Here is a 19945-nt window from a genome sequence, read left to right on the forward strand (position 1 = left end):
CTTCTTAAAGTCAAGGTAAATGGACTTCAGCTTGTATGCTGCTTTTCTAGTCTTCTGACTACTCAAAGAGCTTTCACACATTCACACACTGATGGCAGAGTGTATGTAGGGATACCGTTAGAAGTAATTAATCCCATTCATACGCATTCATCAGCAGCAGACAAAGCAGGAGTGATGTTACTGTATCTCATGAGCGAAAGAAAATACTTCATCACTTTTCTGCTTCTTTGGTTGTGTAGCAACATTTTGTTTTTATCGCTGCAGACACATCCCAGCATTCACCCCTTAACTTTAAAGCCCAGAATGAGTACATCCATTTTTTTTATTCATTTATCATAGATATCTTTTTAAATCTATTCCTGGCTATGTTTCACCCCTGGATGAATTCCTGTGTTTTCGTGGTGGTGTGCATAACAAACAAAAACAGCAAAAAGTCCTTTGGGCTACTGCCAGTTCTGAAATGTGGGTATGGCTCATGCCAGCTTCGGGAACAATAAATCTGTGGAAAGCTCCACTTTCATCACGGTGATTGTTTGTCCTGCTGTGGGAACTAGACAGGCAGCCACAAACAAGCCGAGAAGAAGACCACAGAGGTCAGAAATTCATATTGATTTCTTACCTGGAAGATGTAATTAATGTCTCAATAAAAAGAAAGTAGGGACAAAGAAATATCGCTTAGCAGCATATACAAGCTCAATCAAACAACAAAAGGTACAAATAAGTAGTAATCCTACTGGATCTGACAGGGCTTTCTTTCATTTAATACTTATTTAAAAGCTTGATGTGCTGCAAGTGAAGCCACAATCTCTGTCTATTGAAGATTATACAGCTTTACCTGGAATCTAAATCAGAGTCCTGCACATCCTAAGTAGCTATAGAGCCGTTTGCCGGGGTAAAAAGCAAACAGTGGGATTTTCTCACTTGTCAGATGGAGTAACATAATGCTAATCTGGCAGGAGGCACTAAGGAAATACAGCTTTAAGGGAGGAATTATTCAGAGCTAAAATCCATAACATCAATGAGATTTATCCCTCTACCACAAGTTGTTGGCTGCAGCGAGAGATCTGCCTCCCCTTAGGAGTTACTATCATCAAGAGCACAGTCGACACAAACAGAAATTCTATTTCATACTTGGTTGTGGAGCTTAAACATTTTCTGAAGAGATCTAATCTAACTCTTGATTTCTCTCAAAAAGTAAAGCGCAAAATAAAAGTGAACAATGGGCCTGCGTTTGAAGTTATTGCATGACAAAGCAGCTTGGGAGTATCTCATCCAGTAGACACGGACATGCTGATAAGGTGTACTCACCACCACATCACTCCTTATCTTGCCAAAGGTGCTGATCAGATGAGCGTAATGATAGTCGTCCATCTGCCTCAGCGTGGCAGTCATGCTGGCCACGAAGCTCCCCTGGAGAAGAGAAATAAGTGGATTCAATACACAATCAGGTTCAAATTGAAGGATGAGGATAGAATGACTCTGTGCCTGTGATTTTGATGGATACTGACGAGCTGAGTTGATTGAATCTGAGTGCTGAAGCAGGCCCGGCCTCCCAGGTTTGAAAAGTCGGCTGCCCTCTCTCAGTGGCTGATCTCATTAACCTACTGCCCTGCTCTCCCCAGCTCTTTGTCTCCACTGATTATAATGCCTGTGAGGTCCCCAAAGTGCTGTCTTTACTTTGTACACTGCTATCCTGGCTCTGGTTAGCAGGCTGTACATGTGCTGAGGAGAGCAGATAAGGGAAAGAAAACGTGTGGTGGGCTTTGGGGAGAGGGATTTGCGCTGCCTGTTAAGTGTCATGCCAGCGATGAGTGCGGACAAAGGCTGAGATAAAGTGGAGAAAAGAGCAAGGGAAGGAACTTGAAATGCAGCGACATATTGTGTGGAGGGGCCCTTGTGGACCTGTGTGACTGGATTGAATTCTACTGCTGAAGGCTGAAAGTTTAGGGGAAAAGTCTAATTTGAAAAATGATTTCTGCAGATAACGGTTCTAATTCTTTACCAGGATATGATAGTTGAAATCGGAGATGTTCTGTTACTGATACCTTGACTTGAGTGTTCGCCAAAACAAGGTACTTTGGCTAGCCATCTGATACCAGTGCAATAAATAAATAGATACATAAATATATGGATCATTCTTTATGAGAGTGATAGGGTTACAGTAATTGTTAATGTAGCCTGACTCAGTAGGTTGAACGACTCTTAACCTAACAGTTAGCTAACACCTAGCAAACATATTAACGTTAGCCGGTGTAAATCTCATGGCCGCTTGCGATGCAAACCAATAGAGTTTTCTTAATTTCAACCCTAAACTGCTTTATTTTCTGTTTTTATCTTACTTCTAAATAAAAAAAATATAGCTTAAAATATGTGAATCAAAAGATAACTGTTTGCTAACATTATGCTAGCTTAAACTGATGTTTTACTCTCCGCTATCAACCCACTGTTTTCTTATTCCTCTCTAAAAGAGTAGTTGCTACGTGGCAGGCAAAAGATTAAAGTTACAGCTATGAAGACTACTCTGTTGGAGTGGAAAAAATAATAAATATATATATATTTTTTTGCCTTTTAAATATCGTATCAGGTTGGTGCATTAGCTGTGCTACTAGCAGACTACCAAGTCCGCACTTCAGGCTTCTGTATTGGAGGCTATTTAATTATTTCTAGTGGTATAATAACAACTACTAAAAAAACACCAACGGGAAAGTTGTAGGGGTTGTAGTTGTAAGTGCTTCAGGCTCATAAAAAACAAACAAAAGACGCAATACACTTTTGAAAATAAATCTCCACGAGCAATCATTTGCATAATACACCCTGGAAGAAAAAGTGCACACGGCGTTCTAATTTGAATACTCAGAGACAGTTTTACCTCAACCCGCTAATCAAAGATAATACATCAGAAGATAAGAGGAAGTCATTAAAACTGCTTTGTCACAGAATGCATGAGAGCACATCCAGATTAATAAGTATTAGGTCTGATAAGAATTTAGATGCACAGGCATTCAAGCCGACTGCCTATCTCAAAATTCAACAACTACTGAAGGCACGCTTTATATCTGAGAGTGGGGCTGACCTATTCCAAGACATACATCTATATCAAAATATCACAAAAGAAGTAAACTGTGAGAAACGGAGAATTTGACGACATATTTAAAGAGACTTTTTAGCATCCGGTATTGTATCAGAGGTTCAATAATCCTAACAAGTCTTCCTCGTGTGAATATCATTCCTCAACACAGCTTAGGTTGGGACTTTCATCTGGACAGGGAGTACCTCTGTGGAGTGAGGATGCTATTAGTGCAGCCCTCATGCGTTTGATATAACTCAGCTGCTTCATGGTAGTTAATCCTCACACACAGCATTCTGTTTCGCTGGAGAACCTCTCCTTGAGCTGTAATTAGCTTGACCCACCAAAGCACAGCCAGGCTGAAACCATGCTGAACACTCACACACACACACACTCACACACACACACGCTTTCACCTTACCTGAACCTTTGCTACAATTTGTTTTCCTGTTTTTCCAGAAATACGTTTTCTTTTTTTTTTTTTAAACACCATGTTAATCATGATAATAAATAAGCGTAGCATTGATGCTAACCACGGCGAAAACTAAAGTATCATGCAAAAAAAACCAATCACTAATTCAAGAATGTTTTATTCATGTATTTTTTTTACCTTTTTCTTTCTTTTTATACGTGGTGCTGATGACTGCTTCTCTTCCCTATCAGTAATGCTTCACAGCAACCAGTGTGACTCATGTTAAATGAATATGGAAATGTTTTCTAAAGCACAGAGGGCAAGACTCTTTCATCTTCGAGGGCATGTAAGCCTCAGACAGCCTCAGATTGTAAGCATTACAGAAGACAAACATATACAGAGCCTGAGTAGAAAGAAAAAAAAAACGAGCCAAGTGCGTATGAAGGGTGTCAAAAGATGGCATCTTACTCACTTAACTCGAGAACAAAGGATGTAGATATCTGAACAATAAAATGTGGTTAAAGGAAGGTTAGCTGCGGAGGAATCTGAGTTCCCTGGTAGAAGCGGGATTATTCAAGGACTTGTTTCCTGGGGGTGGGGTGTTGAACCCATCTTTCTTCATTAAAACTCTAATCTCCCACATCCTTGAGTGTAATTGGCATAAGGGGCGGTGCAATTCCCCTCCCATCGGGCAGTCACTTTTATTAATAAAAAGGAGAAAGATCTTCAAAGCAGCCCGCGGTCTTAAGAAGTCATTTGCACTTTCCTCACCACGCAGACCAGAGAGACGAGATCAGCTGGAGGGTATCCTCGGTTCTTTTCGTTCATTCTTTTCTTTCAATCTCTTCAAGCTTTGAACGAATCCTCTAGATAAAGAGCCTTCAGAGCAAACTTTACATGCTGTAAGCCTTAGTGTGGGACTTGCCATGAGGCTCCAGCACCTCTTTACAGTAGAGTAAGCCCCTTAAGCTTACTCCCAATGTTCAATCATGGCTGCCAACAGCACAGGCATGCATATGCCAATGTTACTATTGCTTTTTTGCTGTAATGTGTTGCTCATGAATGAACCTTAAGCCTCTGAACAAATGTAATTGTAGCCAGAGGGGGTAGGATGAGCAGGCAAATCCTGATGGCAAATTAAATAGAGGTAAAGGGGATCTATCTTCCTCGTTCCCAGCTTGGTTTAGGTTTAAGAGTTGAAGCCACAGACAGACAGAGATTCCCTCCCGGAAAAGGGAATATGCATCTTTTTTTCACCGTGCAGCAATTAAAGGCTAAATGTGGAACAGGAACACATGCTGCACCAGCTGTTGAGGAGGAATGTGAGAAATAGAGACGCGAGGCGTGATGGTGAATGGGAGAGTTCAGGTGTCCTCGAGCATTGAATTGATGGGTGCAGAGTGGGAACTTGTTTTGGCCTTTCCTGTCATGGAGCTGACTCCACAGGTCCATCACAGTGAGTCCTGAACCAGAAGAACTCAAAGGTCAGCCTGTCTCCATCACGGTTCATTTCCATTTTCATATATCGCTGGGATAAACCAAGCACAGATACTGTACTGGAACAGCATTTTTACTTATTTAGGGTTTGTTTTTTTTCCAGAAAAGGAAAATGCTGGATGGAAATAGAAAAAAGAAAGTAAAGAAAAAAGAAGGGTTACCTCTATAAATGAAAAGAGGCTTATCAACTTTGATTCAGGTGTATTAGAGAGAGGTACGTTACACTTTGAGTGCATGCTAAGAGGGGCAGCAGACCTTGAGCTTCCACTGGAGATGATAAAGCATGTAAGGGACAGGACTAAAAGGCTCAAGTGGCTTCCCAAAGTCAATCATTTAATGGCTGCCAATTGAGCTGTCGTATATTTTGAGCGTTTATCTCAAGAAATATGTTCAAACCAAACAACAATCAACTAACACTTTACTCTTGATATCTATCACAGAGTCCAGATGCTGCAGATTATTATTTTTTTTTTAACAAAAACCCAGCCTCCTTATCCATCTTGTTTTTTTTTTTCCCTCCTCCTTATCCATCTTACCCTGGAAGGCAAAAGAGGCAGAATCTAAGCGGAAATGAAAAAAGTGGTGATTAGAGGGCAGGACCAGATCCATCATACGCCTCTCTCTGATCATTCATCTTACTTTAGTGCCTGACAGCGGAGAAGCTGAAATTGATGTTTGCTCTCATAGTGAAGGGTCTCCTTATAAACACAGCATTGTTTTAAGCCTTTAATTAAGCCGGTGGGGAGATGGCGGGGCAGTTTCTGGCGGGGTGTAGACCGAGCCTCATACTGTCTCTGGAGGAGTAGAAAACTGAAGAGAAGAAAGATGAAGAGAAACGGGGGTAGAGAGATGGGGAGTAATGTCTTATTTCTCTCTATTAGCTTCAACTCTGATCAAATATACATTTACTGGCTTATTACGGCCAAAGTCACATGTGCAAAAAAATAAATACAAATCTCCTGTGGTTGATGAGAAGAAGGAAGACACTCCTATGCAAAAACAAGAGATCCACACTGTGTCATGCAGGGTTTCAGTGTGGAAAAAAAAAATCTCCTGATAAAAAAAATAAGCATTTAGTGAAGGATGATGGGTTTAGCTGGAAGAGGCAAAGAGCAGCACACAATTAGATCTCAATTTGTATTCTCCTCACTTCACCTTGTCACTCAGAGGGAGAGAGAGAGAGAGAGAGGGCGCTTATAGCGCCAAAGAGCTGCGATTCAAGAAATTCCACTGAGGCCATTTGTAGAAGGGGAATTCAAATTAAAAGGTGAAATGGTAGCTTTCAAGCAAAAACCGCCAATGTGCTGCTAAAGAGATTCTTGTAATTGGTTAAATCTGTCTTGCTCTATAATCAGTGGAATTTTTCAGTTTACTGTAAGATTTATAAGATAAGTAGGCTCAGTTAAAGAGGCTTTCAGGTTCATAGTTGCCATGGAAGCCGGTTGAATTGGAGAATCTAACAGACAGTTTTAAATCAATTAAATCATTTCAAATCAGAAATTCTTTGTCAAATTTGAGTGGGATAAGTAGGATAATTAGCTGCAAGGGAGTTGTTAGAGAGAAACGACTTTAGGGGGAGAGAAGACTCTTTTATGTTATCACCTTGTTAGGGTTTCTTCCTTCTTTTAAGAACCTGTTGGAGAACAATATTCTTTATAGTTCATTTTGATTTTTTTTCTCCTCCAAATAACACATTACAAGGGGATTGTCAAGATGGCACTTCACTGTTACCTGATAATAATAAGTATTCAACACAAATTAGTACAATTGATTGAAAGAAAAAGTGCAAGTGGGAACAAGCTAAGTTCACTTCAGTCAAGCATCCAATTTGCTGAGTCACTAAAGCCTATCAGCATCAAGATTGTACTTACTTTCTGGGATTCATCAGATATGATTGATCCAACATTTATTTATTTAAAAAGGAAAGACAATCAGGTTTATCCATCTATCTATTTGGACATGCGGACCTGACCAATCTTGCTTTTGCTTAACTGCTTTAATTTACATGTAAAATGCAAGTTGGAACAAGCGGAATTCACTTCACTCAAGCATCAAATTTGCTGAGTCACTAAACCCTATCGGCATCAACATTTGACTTACTTGTGATGCATTAGATATGACTGATCCAACCTTTGTTCGTGAACAAGTATTTGGACCTGATAAAATATGCTTTGTTACTTCTATTATAATTTGTGGAAAAGTTTTGACTAAAAATCTGATAATTTCCCAGGTTCATACTGCAGTGGTAAACCAGACTACAGCCTTTGTGTGATTTACTATTTACATTTGAGCTGAGATTCACCAGAAACAGATGAACGGGTGCTCCTTAGTTGTGCAAAAGGACACAAGTAGATATTTTCCAACGGAGAAATCTTCTATAGGGAATGTTATGAACCCTTGAAAGACAGGGTTTGGTTTTTCAACACATCTGGGGCGGGTACTCACTTTTGGACTGAACTAATTATCATGATCCCGCAGTCAAACATTGATAAGTAACACACCTGAAGAGAAACGTACCACTATTGTATTTATGAGCAGTAATGATTCATTTTAGTTGGTCTAAAGTTAAATAAAGTTTATGGGGTCTTATTGCTACTCTGCCTGAAGCTGCCAAGATTCTCCTTTTTTTTCTTGACACACCACTATTACTTACAGCCTAACAATGCAGGGAATGAACAAAGACACCTGAACAGCAATGGCACTTGGGCACATTTCACACAGGCCTGTCAGAGGGAGGCAGAGCTGACACATGTGATGTACTTGGCGGCTACAGCAGGACTCAACAGCGAGCCCACTTGGCTCCGACATCAAGCCAGCAAGGTGGCAGGCAGGCGGGTCAGCCAACGGAAAAGAGAGGAGGACTTGTTCACAGCCAGCTGAAACCATTTACACTTCATTTTCTGTCTTCAGCAGCATCGGGCGTAATGCATTGTGACATCCAAATAAACACTTCAGAATACATAAGGATAAATAATAACCATGGAGAACCTGGGCAGCCGGCCATGAAAGTGACCTGTTGTGCCATTCACCAAGACAGCATCCAACTTAGACAAGCTCCAGGAAGCACTTTCACACTCGAACACATCAAAGCATTATACTTCCCTGAACAGACACCTTAATTTAAACAGGAAAGCCCATTGAGCCAAGGACATTCTTTTCTTCTTCAAAGAAGGGTCTGGGAGTCCAATGCCAAGCATACATCATTCACAGGAAAGGAAAAGCGTGTTTTTGGCAATTTCCCAGTGAGTGTGGTAGATTGTGTGGACGGCTTGAAGCATGACGGGGATTTTTTTTTGTAGGTCAGTGTTGCATTGTCAGGCCTTGGTACCTGTAACATTCTGTCCAGATAACAAAGACTAGTTGTCATCAAAGGTCAAAACCAGCTAAAAAAAAAAACATGTCTTTGGAAAAATTCAGAATTTGACAGAGAGCCGGTCTGAAGCAGAACCCAAAATTCAGACTTGTCCTGACATTTCTGAGAAAAAATTAGAATTGGTGATACCAAATCTGCTAAAAAAACCAAAAAAAAAAACCTGCAAGTGCCCTGAAGCTTAATTTCCATCTCCTTAAACCATTAAAATGATCAAATTTGGAAAAATGCTCCCTTTATTTTACAGGCAATACACCATTCTTGTGCTGCCAGTACACCAATGTTTAATTTCCAAGTCCTTAAAACCTTAAAAGGATAAAATTGGGTTGAAGTCATCCCCTTTAATCACTTTGTCTCAATCTCAAGTCTCAATTTTTCAGTTTTTTTTGGGACAGCTCGGGCTTTGTACACATGTTTGATGAAAAGACCAAAAGACTGCAGCAGATGAGGACAGACTGTGGCTGACGTATCTGCTAGGCACAATTTCAGCTTCTCACTCTGAGACTCACTGGGGCAACGCTGCTGCACGGCAGACACATCATATCTGGCTGTCAAGATGAAATAGACACACAGGGACACGCAAACAGAATAACACACACACACACACACACACACACACACACACACACACACACACACACAGAAAACTTCCCTTTTTCTTATACGATTGCCACAAGATCTGAGCTATAATAAATTGACAGCTCTCTTCCCCCACTGTCTAGTAATATGTCTCCATACACCACACTCTAGGTTCTCTGTGAGGACGAATGCACTCACATCCCAGAGGATAGACTGGAGAAACTGTGAGGGTACTAAAATGATAAGTTTTATGTTTATCGAACCTGTATCAGTAGAAAAGTAGCATTCTAGGAACTCATTGTGTTTGTTCTCAGGAAAACAGATTCATAGCAGATTTCTTAGGAGTAAAAGACACTGGGATGATGGAAGGAAACAGCATAATGAAGAACAATAGCAACAGATCTACTGTCCAATCACAAAAGAGTTTTGTTTTGGAAAAGTCTGTTGGATCAGCCAAGGTATTTTATGGGGCTGTCGTGAAAGGTGGATTCTTTTGTCTAAACATTTGTAATATTTTTTTCTGAGGAAAAAAAAAAAAAATCCAACATTTCTGATTTTAGTAAAGAACATCCAGGATTGCATCATTCAATTATTCAGAAACAAAAGGGTTTAACATGTCTTACATTTGGGGAGGAGGGTGGGGGGGTCATTAAGGAAGGGTTGAGGGTGTGGGGGAGGTCAGGAAGGCAGGACACCAGTGATATTGAAATGCTATTGAGAGCCATTCGAACCCCACCTGCTGCTTGAACCTCTGCCCCTCCCCCCAGGTACCTTCACGCCAATTAACAGCATATGCAAACTTCGATGTAAACGGCCATTCACTGCCGGGAATCTTAAATATTCCCGGGCGTTTAAGGGGCCGATAATCTGTTTTTTCATGCAACGCCGCATTTAAGCTCTATACTGTTTAACATCCCAATATATTTATGTGACGTACAGTAAGCCAACTGCTACATTTGGTCCCATGTTGCACTTTGCTTGGAGCATCTTTTTGTGCCATTATGACCCTAAATAGTCTAGAAGATAGAAAAGGTGACTACAAACTAAAAATACATTTTGCTCTCCGGGAAGAGAGACCCTCGATAAATATTCCATATCATTAAAGGTGTTTGTATTGCATAACAAGTTACACAATGATATAAAAGCGAATGTAAGAGGAAGAACTTCTGTATTATTTGTTGCATCTCCTTGATAACGAACATTAGGGACACTTCTGTGGTATTTAACGGGGGTCGTCACACTGCCAACAGGCTCTGGATGTGGGTCTATCATAGACCACATCCTTACGTATGCCGAACATGCAGAGGACAAGGACATCAAAGACACGTTCCCTGAGGGCCGGGCTTTGAGGTAATGGAATCGATATCAGAGGAGAGTCACTTCAGTGACTTCTCCACCGCCAACAGTTTATCCATCTGAGAAACGCTTTGCTTACACAAGCAGATCACTGAGCAGATTCCAATACAAGAAAAATGGCAGTGTTTTCTAACCCCCCCCAAATACAGCAGTCATCGCCTCCCAGAGGAGTTTGATCCATTAAACAAATGCCATTAACCCTGGGTTCAAATCTCAGACACTTGCCAAGCACGAAGACGCTCCAAGGTCAAACTGTTACAAACATCATTCAGCTTTGTTTGGGAGTCAAAAGTGCAGCTTGTTGTTGCCTCACAGCGCTATAACAAGGCTGTGAAGCAAATATGTAACTCCCGAACTAGAAGCAAAATCATGTTGAGAGTGTGAGTTCAGCACCTTCAAGTCAGAAAGCAGGGATTTTTTATGTCACCTTGTAGGAGTGAGATGAGGCGGCAGGGAGGGCAAAGAATAACAAATCTTTCCTATTAGTAACGTGTGGCAAAGAGGTTTGGAAGAGAGGGATAAACAAGGAAGGAGGTCTAATAGATTGAAGGTTGAAGAGAGACTCAAATGCGATTCAGTCACGTCTCCTTTTCTATTCTTCAAACAATTCTTTGGGACTTTCTTCCACAGCTGGATCAGCTGCTGCCCAACTGCCTGCAATAGATTTGTGTGCTTGACATTCACAGAGCTGTCAAGTATTCTTTTACTACAAACAAGAGAGAATGGACAAAACAAGACAACTTCTCTTCTCTGTATTTAGAGAAATAAAACAACCACTGCAATGCTCAATTATTTGTTTGCTTCTTTTATGCTACAATTGTACGGTCTGAACATGACAATGATGGAGCTTGATTGATCATTTAATGAGCTTAACTTGACTGCCATATAAAAATCATCATTCAGTTATTTATTGATTATGCAGAAAGGAATATTGGGAAAAAAGACAACACATATTTGGTATATATTGGTAATATATGACTTTTCTCTGGCATTGTTGAAGCTACATTTTCGATTTCCAATAGATTAGGTCAAATATACGTGAACCATAAATCAAATGGTAATTTCCAACTGTCTTTTATCTGATGTTCATTAAGCATGTTGTGTTTGGTGTAAGTGCAAATAATCTCGACTTTATCGTGACTAGATTAAAAGGGTCTGGAATTCACTCATGCTTATTTTAGGGTTAGGGTTACGGTTATACTTTTTTCTCCTCATTGAGTTTAAAGACAAGACACCTATTCAAAAGATCCATTATTTCTTAATCCATTTTCAATAGTATTATAAAGTACATGTAAAACATTTTTTTCCCCTCAATTCCTAGTTTCCATATGTCTAGGTGGCTGAAACGATTATAAAAATAATAATAATTATTATTATACAGACCTTCTGGCAACTTCAGTGTTGCTTACTTTTAGTGGCTAGGTGGTTGGGAGGGGGCTTGGGGGATCCACCAGAAGAAAGAGGCCCAAATGGGTTTTCGAGCTGATGCTGAAAAGTTTGTAAAAGGTTTCGCATTTATCTATAAATCGTTGACTTACATGATCTATCTCTGCCACTCCTGGAATCTTTACAAGATCTTAATTTTGACGAGTGGATTTGATTTCCACCATAAACACCAGCTAATTCCCCTCAGGTCTGAGCTATGGTGAAATTGTTGGCTGTGTGATGTTTTAGTTTTTTTCCCCGAATCAGAGGTTATATAAGAAATACACACACACACATCTAGAAACACGCAAATAAATCTAGCAGCAGCTGCTGTCTGGAGAGCTGCAGCTCATTACCATGGTACCTGAGGCTGAAAGGAGGACTTGGGGTTTCCCTCTGAGTGAAGGTGAGCCAACCAGCCATTAACAGCTCCAATTCGACATGATCATGGCTATGAAACAAGACTGAAACCTTCTCTTATTTATGCTGTTCGCTGAACAAATCCAATAAGCAAGGACAAAAATTAAAGTGGCAAAACTCATTCTCTGTATTTACTACTAACCAGCCAAAGACAGATGGACAGATGGATACCAACAAGGAGGAGATTAGGCAAACAAGCAGATGGAATCTTCTTCCCACACAAAGAATAAAGTTGTGATGCCAGAGACTGAATGGACTTGGAATAAAACATCACTCAATAGCTCTTTGCGTTGCTTGTTGACATCTGGATTTCCCCAGCGGGAACCTTTTTTCCCCGACAGTCTGACGGGCGAGGGATCTCAGAAGGCAGGACATGACGGAAAGAAAAAGGACGACGCAGAAATGGCGCAATGATACCTGTCGTTTGACGTCATCAGCCCCTCCTACTTGCTCACGGTGAATTTTCCTGAATACTGTACTTCCAGCTGTGCTCACACATCAGCTAACCCGCGAGTTCATGCATAAAAAATGACTAAGGGACTGGTAAGGAAAAAGTCTGGGTAGCCCCCGGGGTGACAAATTTGGCTATTTGAGTTCACACATGCAGCTCACCCTGAAATTTTTCAGGAGATTTGTGTACGTGTGTGTGTGTGTGTGTGAAACCTCAAATGTTTAAGAACTGAACCGTGTCTTTCATTCGAAGGACAAATACTCGCTCTCAGGGCTGTACACCTGTGATGAAAAACAGAGCCCTGACAGATCCGCTAAAAGTTGGAAACCAATTATTCTGCTTCTGACGTAGAAACTAAAGCATTCTTATATAAGGACACTGACAAAACTGCTGTAAGTGATGACGAGATGAAAAGAGATGATACATGGACCTGCCAGATGTAGCCAAAAAACCGGAGCAGTACTTTCTCCTCTGCAACCTCCCCTCCTCCCTCTCCCTCACACTCTCTCTCCAATGCTCCCTCCCACTTTCGCTTAATCTCTCTCTCTTACTCTCTCTCTCTCTCTCTCTCTCTCTCTCTCTCTCTTCACACACACTCGGTCGCACACACGCAGAACAGCGGAGAAAGCCAGAGAGGAGCACTGTGGCGGCGGCATGATGGGGATATTCTGCCTGCGTGGGCTCTGTCGCTGAGGCGCCCGGAGTTCAGCCGTCGTATGTGTGTGCGTGCGTGTGTGTGTGTGTGAGAGAGTGTGTGTGTGTGTGTGTGTGTGTGCGCATGTATGTGTGTGTGAGTGAGTGAGTGAGTGAGTGAGTGAGAGAGCTCCTGTCTGAGTCGTGCAGAGAAAGGAAAGGAAAGGAAAGGGGAACCAAGGAAAAGAGAGAGGGGTGGGGTGGGGGGGAGTGTTGTCTGACTGGGGCTGAGAGGGACCTCACGCCTCTGGATGAGCGGACACCGATGTGCAACAACTCCTCCAACTACTGCCACCGCTGCTGCAGCTGCTCCGTCGCCTCTCCGCCGGTCCTCTTAACTTCTGCCATGGCATAACCTCCTCTTCCAGCCTCTAATCCACCAGGGAAACAGGCATGCATGGGCACAAAAAGGGATCTAGGCTATCGCATCCTACACGTCAGTAATTCACAGTCTGAGGTGAGTCACAGTTTCTTTCCTGTGTTTCACCTCTCAGTCTGCAGCTGCACACAGGAAAGTCACTTCAATAACCTCTGGAGGAGGGAAATCTGAGGGGGATCTTCTGCTCGCTCTGCGGGGCTGAGCCCGGGATAATACATATGGGAATGTGTTCCGGGGAGATTTTCCCCTTTTAGTCGGGTGAGCAGATATCAAAGACGTGTGGAGAATGACAGGAGGTAAAGCTCTGAATGATCTGCTTAGTTGTTTCTGCTGGGGTGAAGTGGGAGGAGGACATTTCAGGCTGTGGTTGTGGGATGAGCTGGAGTTCAAGTATAAATTCAGGCAGTTTGAACAACTTCAAACATCTCAGGTAAAAAATGCTCACATCTAGCAGTTTAAGTTCCCTGTTTTCCAGAAGGGTTTTTGATCCAGATTTCACCTGACTCGCATCGCTGGGAGAAAAAAAACAAAAAAAAACAGTGCCTCTGTCAAGAGCTTGCATGATGCTGCATTTCCTCTCAGTTTTGCGGCTGAGTGAGCGTTACATAAAAGCCACTGATGTCTAAACCAGGAGACAAATTGCAGAATTGTTGCATGTTAGAGGGCAAGAGTGTTTTGGAAGCTTGCAGCACAGATGAATGGGTAATGAGAGCTGGGTGTCTGCATCTGATCAAGGACCTTAACTAAGCCCTTATCTTGATTAATAGACTAGTCGAAGTCACAATCTCCTCACAGATTATTGAAGCATGTGGTGTGTACGTGAAGCCCCGAGTGTGTGTGTGTGTGTGTGTGTGTGTGTGTGTGTGTGTGTGTGAGGGGGGAGAGAGAGAGGGAAGGAGCGTCAGTTGCCTGCTGCTATCCCCTTCTCATCTTCTCTGTCCTTCAGTCGCGCAAAAACGTGTGTCACTCCCACACATCCCGGCAAACCTCCTGCCATCGCTCTCTGTGCTCCTCCACCCCGACCATATCGTACATCAGCACTCTGATACCATCTCCCCTCTGCTCTATTTCACTTTCTGCACACACCGAGAGCAGGGCTGAGGGAAACAGACGCAGATAAAGAAGGAGAAAGAGATATAAAGAGGAAGGGGAGAAGAGATTGTGAGAAAGAACAGATAGGGCTGCTGCAGGAGAGAATTCTCATACCTGCAGCTTGATTTATGCCAACGGAAATACAATTAGACAACATTTACAAGGTGAGGATGGAAATAGATTGACATGTTCCCCTTTTTGCCTCACCACCTGTCATCCTCTAACCTTCTAAGCACTGGGCACGTCCGTCCAGGAGTGATGGGCGTGAAAAGGCCCACTGCTTCAAAGCTAATCTTTATTTTTAGGATTCAGAGATATCTGTGTGCACCTCAAACCAAAAGGGAGGAGGAAGAAGAAGAGTGTTCTGCTACGTATGCGTACACAAGAAAGGTGCACGATCTCTCCACACGCAGACGTGCATGCAGGCAAAACAGCAGAACAAAGCTTTTTGGAATACACTGTAGGAAAGATTTTAAGTTGACTGAATTTAAACTCAGAATTTTTATTTCACTTAACTTGTATTTTTAAGATCATCCATGTCCAAGCAGGACTAAAACTATGGAACATTTGAGTGTGAAGACACATCAGTAATCACTGCTCTATAGAGCCACTGACGATAGCGGCCTCTTAATTATACTGTGGTAGTTGAGTTAACTTTATTATAAGGTATGTCATTGTTTTCTTCAATTCAGATGAATAATTTTTGTACGTTGGAAGACTTTTCATCGGTTGGGATGACTAACACAAAATATTGAGTCATCATAATGTTTACATTAAAGGTCACATTATCAAAATACACTTCACCATGTTTTTCTAACACTAATATGTATCGCTCGTCTGTCTACAAAGCCCTCAATTATGAGATAAGTCCACTTTTCAGAAAATGTGTGCTCAAACAGGCCGTTTGGAGATTTTCCCTTTGTGACATCACAAAGGGCAGTAACCCCTCCCCCAGGCGGGTAATACTCCCACAGCTAGGTGTTTGTTCTGCCCTCTGAGTCTGCCTTCTCACCGTAAACAAAAGGGCATGGTGCAGGAACACCTGAGCCACCCAAGCCCTTCCAGAGAGGGGCTTGGGTGAACACAGCTCATTTACACTTAAAGCTACAGACACAGAAACAGCCTGTTTTGAGCAGGGCTGAATTAAAGGGGTTTACAGGCATGATCAAATACAGGATCCAAGTGGATTTTTAGCTAGAAACTTTACAGACATGTTTTGGGGAGCTCGGAGACTTATTTAAACTGGTTGAAAAGGAGAATAATTATGACCTTTAACTTTGACACAGAATTTTGAGTTACTATGACAAACTTTTTTTAAAACTTTTTTTAATTTTTTTTTTACAGTGTATGGATGTCCTGCACACACACACAGCAAAAGAAATGGCAGTGAATTTTGGGGAACTTTTTGGGCTTTTGCCTCTGGTGGTCCTGCATGCTTTGTGGGGGAAGGGTGTACTAATTCAACCAGAAAACAAATTCCCACAAAACAATGTCTTGCTTCTGGAACAAGCCAGATGTTACTTTTTATTTGCTAATAGGATTACTTGTTAAGAGTCACATTGTTTCCCTCGGAGCCTTTAGACAACGCCACTCAAGGTACATCTGTTGCACAGAGAAGAAGCTGCTGTGCACCTGATCCCACCTGGGTGTTTTCATCAGTGTTCACTGGTGTGTGTGTGTGTGTGTATGTGTTTGTGTGTTCCCCTTGCTTTGCAGTAAGGGCCTAGTCAGCTGGGGCTCCTGCAGACCCAGAGGCAGAACAACTGAGGAGTTTTCTGTTTTAAAGGGAATAAGAAAAGTCTGCAGACATTTGGAGTGTCCTTTTTCATTACGTTTGAAGCTGCAAGACACAACCCATGCATCAAAAATGTATCCGATTGTTTTTGTATTTGATAAAAATTTCCTTCTTTCCGTCTTCCAATGGCCCAGAAAGCCAATTTCCATTGATATAAACGAGAGGAAAAAAATCAGACATTTCTTACATTTGAGAAGCTTACGCTAGGAATTGTTTTGCACTTTTGCTTGATTACAGTCAAACTACTGATCGATTTCAGAGAAACACTGTCAAAGTGAGTTTCTGTGAGACGACTCATCATTTCAATACTGATCACTTGTGGCCCTAAGCTCTTGTAAAAAAAATAAACCAAAAATAAAACATTGATTTTTTTTAAAATAAAAAATGATCTCTGCAGTGGGAGGTTTACATGACAGAGATAACTATCATGTGTGATGATAGGTCTAATATGAATATAAACCTTTATAGGGATATTGACCAGAGTCCTTCTGAAGTTATAATATACAGCGCGTCCCTTTTCCTGTCTTTGACTGTTACATCCTTAAGACTGTTACATCGATGTTGTAACATGTTACCTCCATCTGTTAGTCCTTTTGTTCGCTGCCTTTGGGATTTTCTGGTCAAAGATACATTATCATTGAAATCTTGTGACATAGCCTTATTATCAAATCATTACCAGAAACTTAAAAAAAAAAGAAGAACAGGTGGCCTGTCGTTAAGAATGACTTTATGGACTCAAACTAAGTTTTAGATATTAAAACGTGGATCCACCTTATTGCCAAATATATACAATTTGGACCTTAACTTATCCATGATCTATAAAGAGTTCTTCACACAGAGGAAGGTCTTAATAGGACATTTTAAAATGTCAGCTTTGTTCAATGTAAAGCCGCTGCATACAGTCTCTCCCTGTACAATGCCTGTATGGTTTTCCGAGGATTCACTTGAGCTGACAAAAAAAAAGCATCTTATCGACAAGACAGGATGGCTTTTGCTGTCTCCCTTCCCTCGAGTCTTTTCCTCAATTTGTCCATGGATCCCTCTCCATGGCTAATCCTTCCCTCTCCAACACCATCTCTTTCACTCATGTTCAATTCTTCTCCATCCAAGCACAGCGAAAAACTCGACATCCTTTCCTCCCTGCACCTGTTTATTCTAGTCTTTTCCCCTTTTCTATTCCATCATAGTGTGTGGCTGTGCCCGTGTGTCTATTTTTCCCTTTGCCAGGGATGACTGGAAGGAATCTGAGAGCAGCAGGGGAGATCTCTAGTTACCCATCAGCTTTGAAACCTCAGTGTGTCTAGAAGGTAAAGAGAGAGGGGAAATAGAAAGAGAGAGAGAGAGAGAGATACCAAGAGAGAAAGCAACAAAGGCAAAGAGAGACAGAGAGAGGAAGAGAACAAAAAAAGAGGACAAACAAAAAGAAGAGGCATATTATGTTCTGCAGAACGAGGAGGAGAAGAGGAGAGGAGAGAGTGATCCAATGCATTCTGATTAGAACAGGCAGCCTCTGCAGCACACATCCTTTCCTCAGGTCTGATCTCCATCCGGCTTGTATGTTCACTGACAGGCTTTATGTGAATTCATTTAGTAACCAGAAAACCCACCTGGGTTAAAGCATGGAAAACAAGGCCAACTAACTACAGAGAGTGAGGAAATAAAGAAAACATGAAGGATTCAGCGGGGACAAAGTGAGTGAAAAATAATAAGGCCGCAATGTCCGTAGGCTGCAGTCCAAGGATGGAAACAGCATCAGACTGACAAAGAGTATACTGAAATGTTCCATGATCTTCACTTCTAGCAGAATACACAATTAGGTTGGTAAGAAATCACAAAGAATGCATACAGCACACACTCGAAGGCTCGAGAGGCTCAATGAGAGGCTGTTGGCCTGTGTAATGTCTTGTGCTATAACTGCAGTGTCTCTCGCAGCTGTTCGTTCTCTCGCACACACACACACACACACACACACACACACACACACACACACACACTCACTCACAGGAAAGAATACAAATGTTAATGTTAATATTAATGTGAAAACACATGTGTAACGCACACAAAGCTTTCCGTGTAATGCTGTGCATATGGTAGAAACTTAACATAGAGGGAGATTCTGAGTGCTCTGGATTTACAGCTAATCTGTCACAGTGTCAGACCTCTGACCTCGAGAGAAACACGTTTATATAGATATTCAGTAAACGTCTGAAGCCTCTCTCTACAGTAAATATGAATTACTCTTGAATATGGTACAACTATTGATCATCATTTCTGCTACATAACCTGGATTCATCCGATAGGTTAAACAACCCCATTTATCAATCAATCAAACAATAAAGAAATCTTTATTTGTATAGCACCAATTCATAACCAATGTAATCTCATTAGACTTTAAAAAAACAGCAGGTCTAAACCATATATCATTTACAGAGACCCAACATTAATCAACTATGAGCAGAGCAACTTTGTGCAAAGTAACAGTGACAAGGGGGAAAAAAAAAAAAAATAAAAAAAATATATATATACATATATATATATATATATATATATACATATATAAGATATATACTTCATTTACTTCAATATATACTTCATGTATTTCTAACTAGAGCTAGAACAACATAAATCTGGACAACATAGGCCTAATAAAAACCAAATAACTTGGGATTTATTTTTATGTTTTTTGGGTTTTTTTTGGGGGGGGGGGGGGCTGTGACTCAGAGGTAGTCATTCAGTCGTCTCTCAATCTCAAGGTTGGCAGTTTAATACCAGATTCAGCAGTCCAAATGTTGAAGTGTCCTTGACAAGACACTAAACCCCAAATTGCTCCAGGGTGGCGTAGCCAGCAGTGTTTGAATGAATATGAATGGGATTAGTTAATACTAATAGACACTTTGCAAAACTACTCATCTGCCATCAGAGTGTGAATGGGTGAATGTGACACGTCGTGTTAATGTGCTTTTGCGCTATACAAGTACAGTCCATTCAGTACTTATTGGTGTACGTATGTTGCCATTATATATGGATGTTAAAGCTTCTGCAGAACATGCAGAAGCAGCAAACCATATTTGGGTGGTGGTGGATTATACAGTAGATTCTAAAACCCCTCAGCATGGTCTGTAGCTGAGCAGACAATGCACAAGAACAGGTTTAATAGTTTATAATGTTATTGTAAGAGCAAGAGAGCATTATTTGGTTTGAGAGATGAGCACCATTCTACAGTCATAATTCCCAAAATCGATGGATAGATATGTTTTCATTCAAGCTAATATGTCTCTAAATTGGCCCCCATATTGATGATCGGTGAATCCCCCTCTCTCCCTTCTAGATTCTCTGTCGGTATTGGTTTGACAAAAGATTGGTACTGGTTTCGGTGCTTTAATTAAACATAGAAGAATTGGTATATGAC

At 41.3% G+C, this 19945-nt stretch overlaps 2 protein-coding genes across 2 annotated transcripts in view; one reads left to right on the forward strand and one right to left on the reverse strand.

The window, feature by feature from the left end:
- dock1 (dedicator of cytokinesis 1) overlaps positions 1-19945 on the reverse strand; it is a 201673-nt gene that overhangs the window by 65827 nt on the left and 115901 nt on the right. The window contains exon 28 of the mRNA XM_020644719.3: positions 1309-1410. Within this exon, the coding sequence (XP_020500375.2) occupies positions 1309-1410 (102 nt within the window). The remainder of the gene's footprint in view (positions 1-1308; positions 1411-19945) is intronic.
- Positions 13589-19945, forward strand: part of insyn2a (inhibitory synaptic factor 2A) — a 30343-nt gene continuing 23986 nt past the window's right edge. Inside the window, exon 1 of the mRNA XM_020644720.3 lies at positions 13589-13727. The gene's annotated coding sequence lies outside the window, so the exon portion shown is untranslated. The remainder of the gene's footprint in view (positions 13728-19945) is intronic.

Source organism: Labrus bergylta, chromosome 21 (assembly GCF_963930695.1).
Source record: "Labrus bergylta chromosome 21, fLabBer1.1, whole genome shotgun sequence".
In the NCBI taxonomy this organism is placed as follows: Eukaryota; Metazoa; Chordata; class Actinopteri; order Labriformes; family Labridae; genus Labrus; species Labrus bergylta.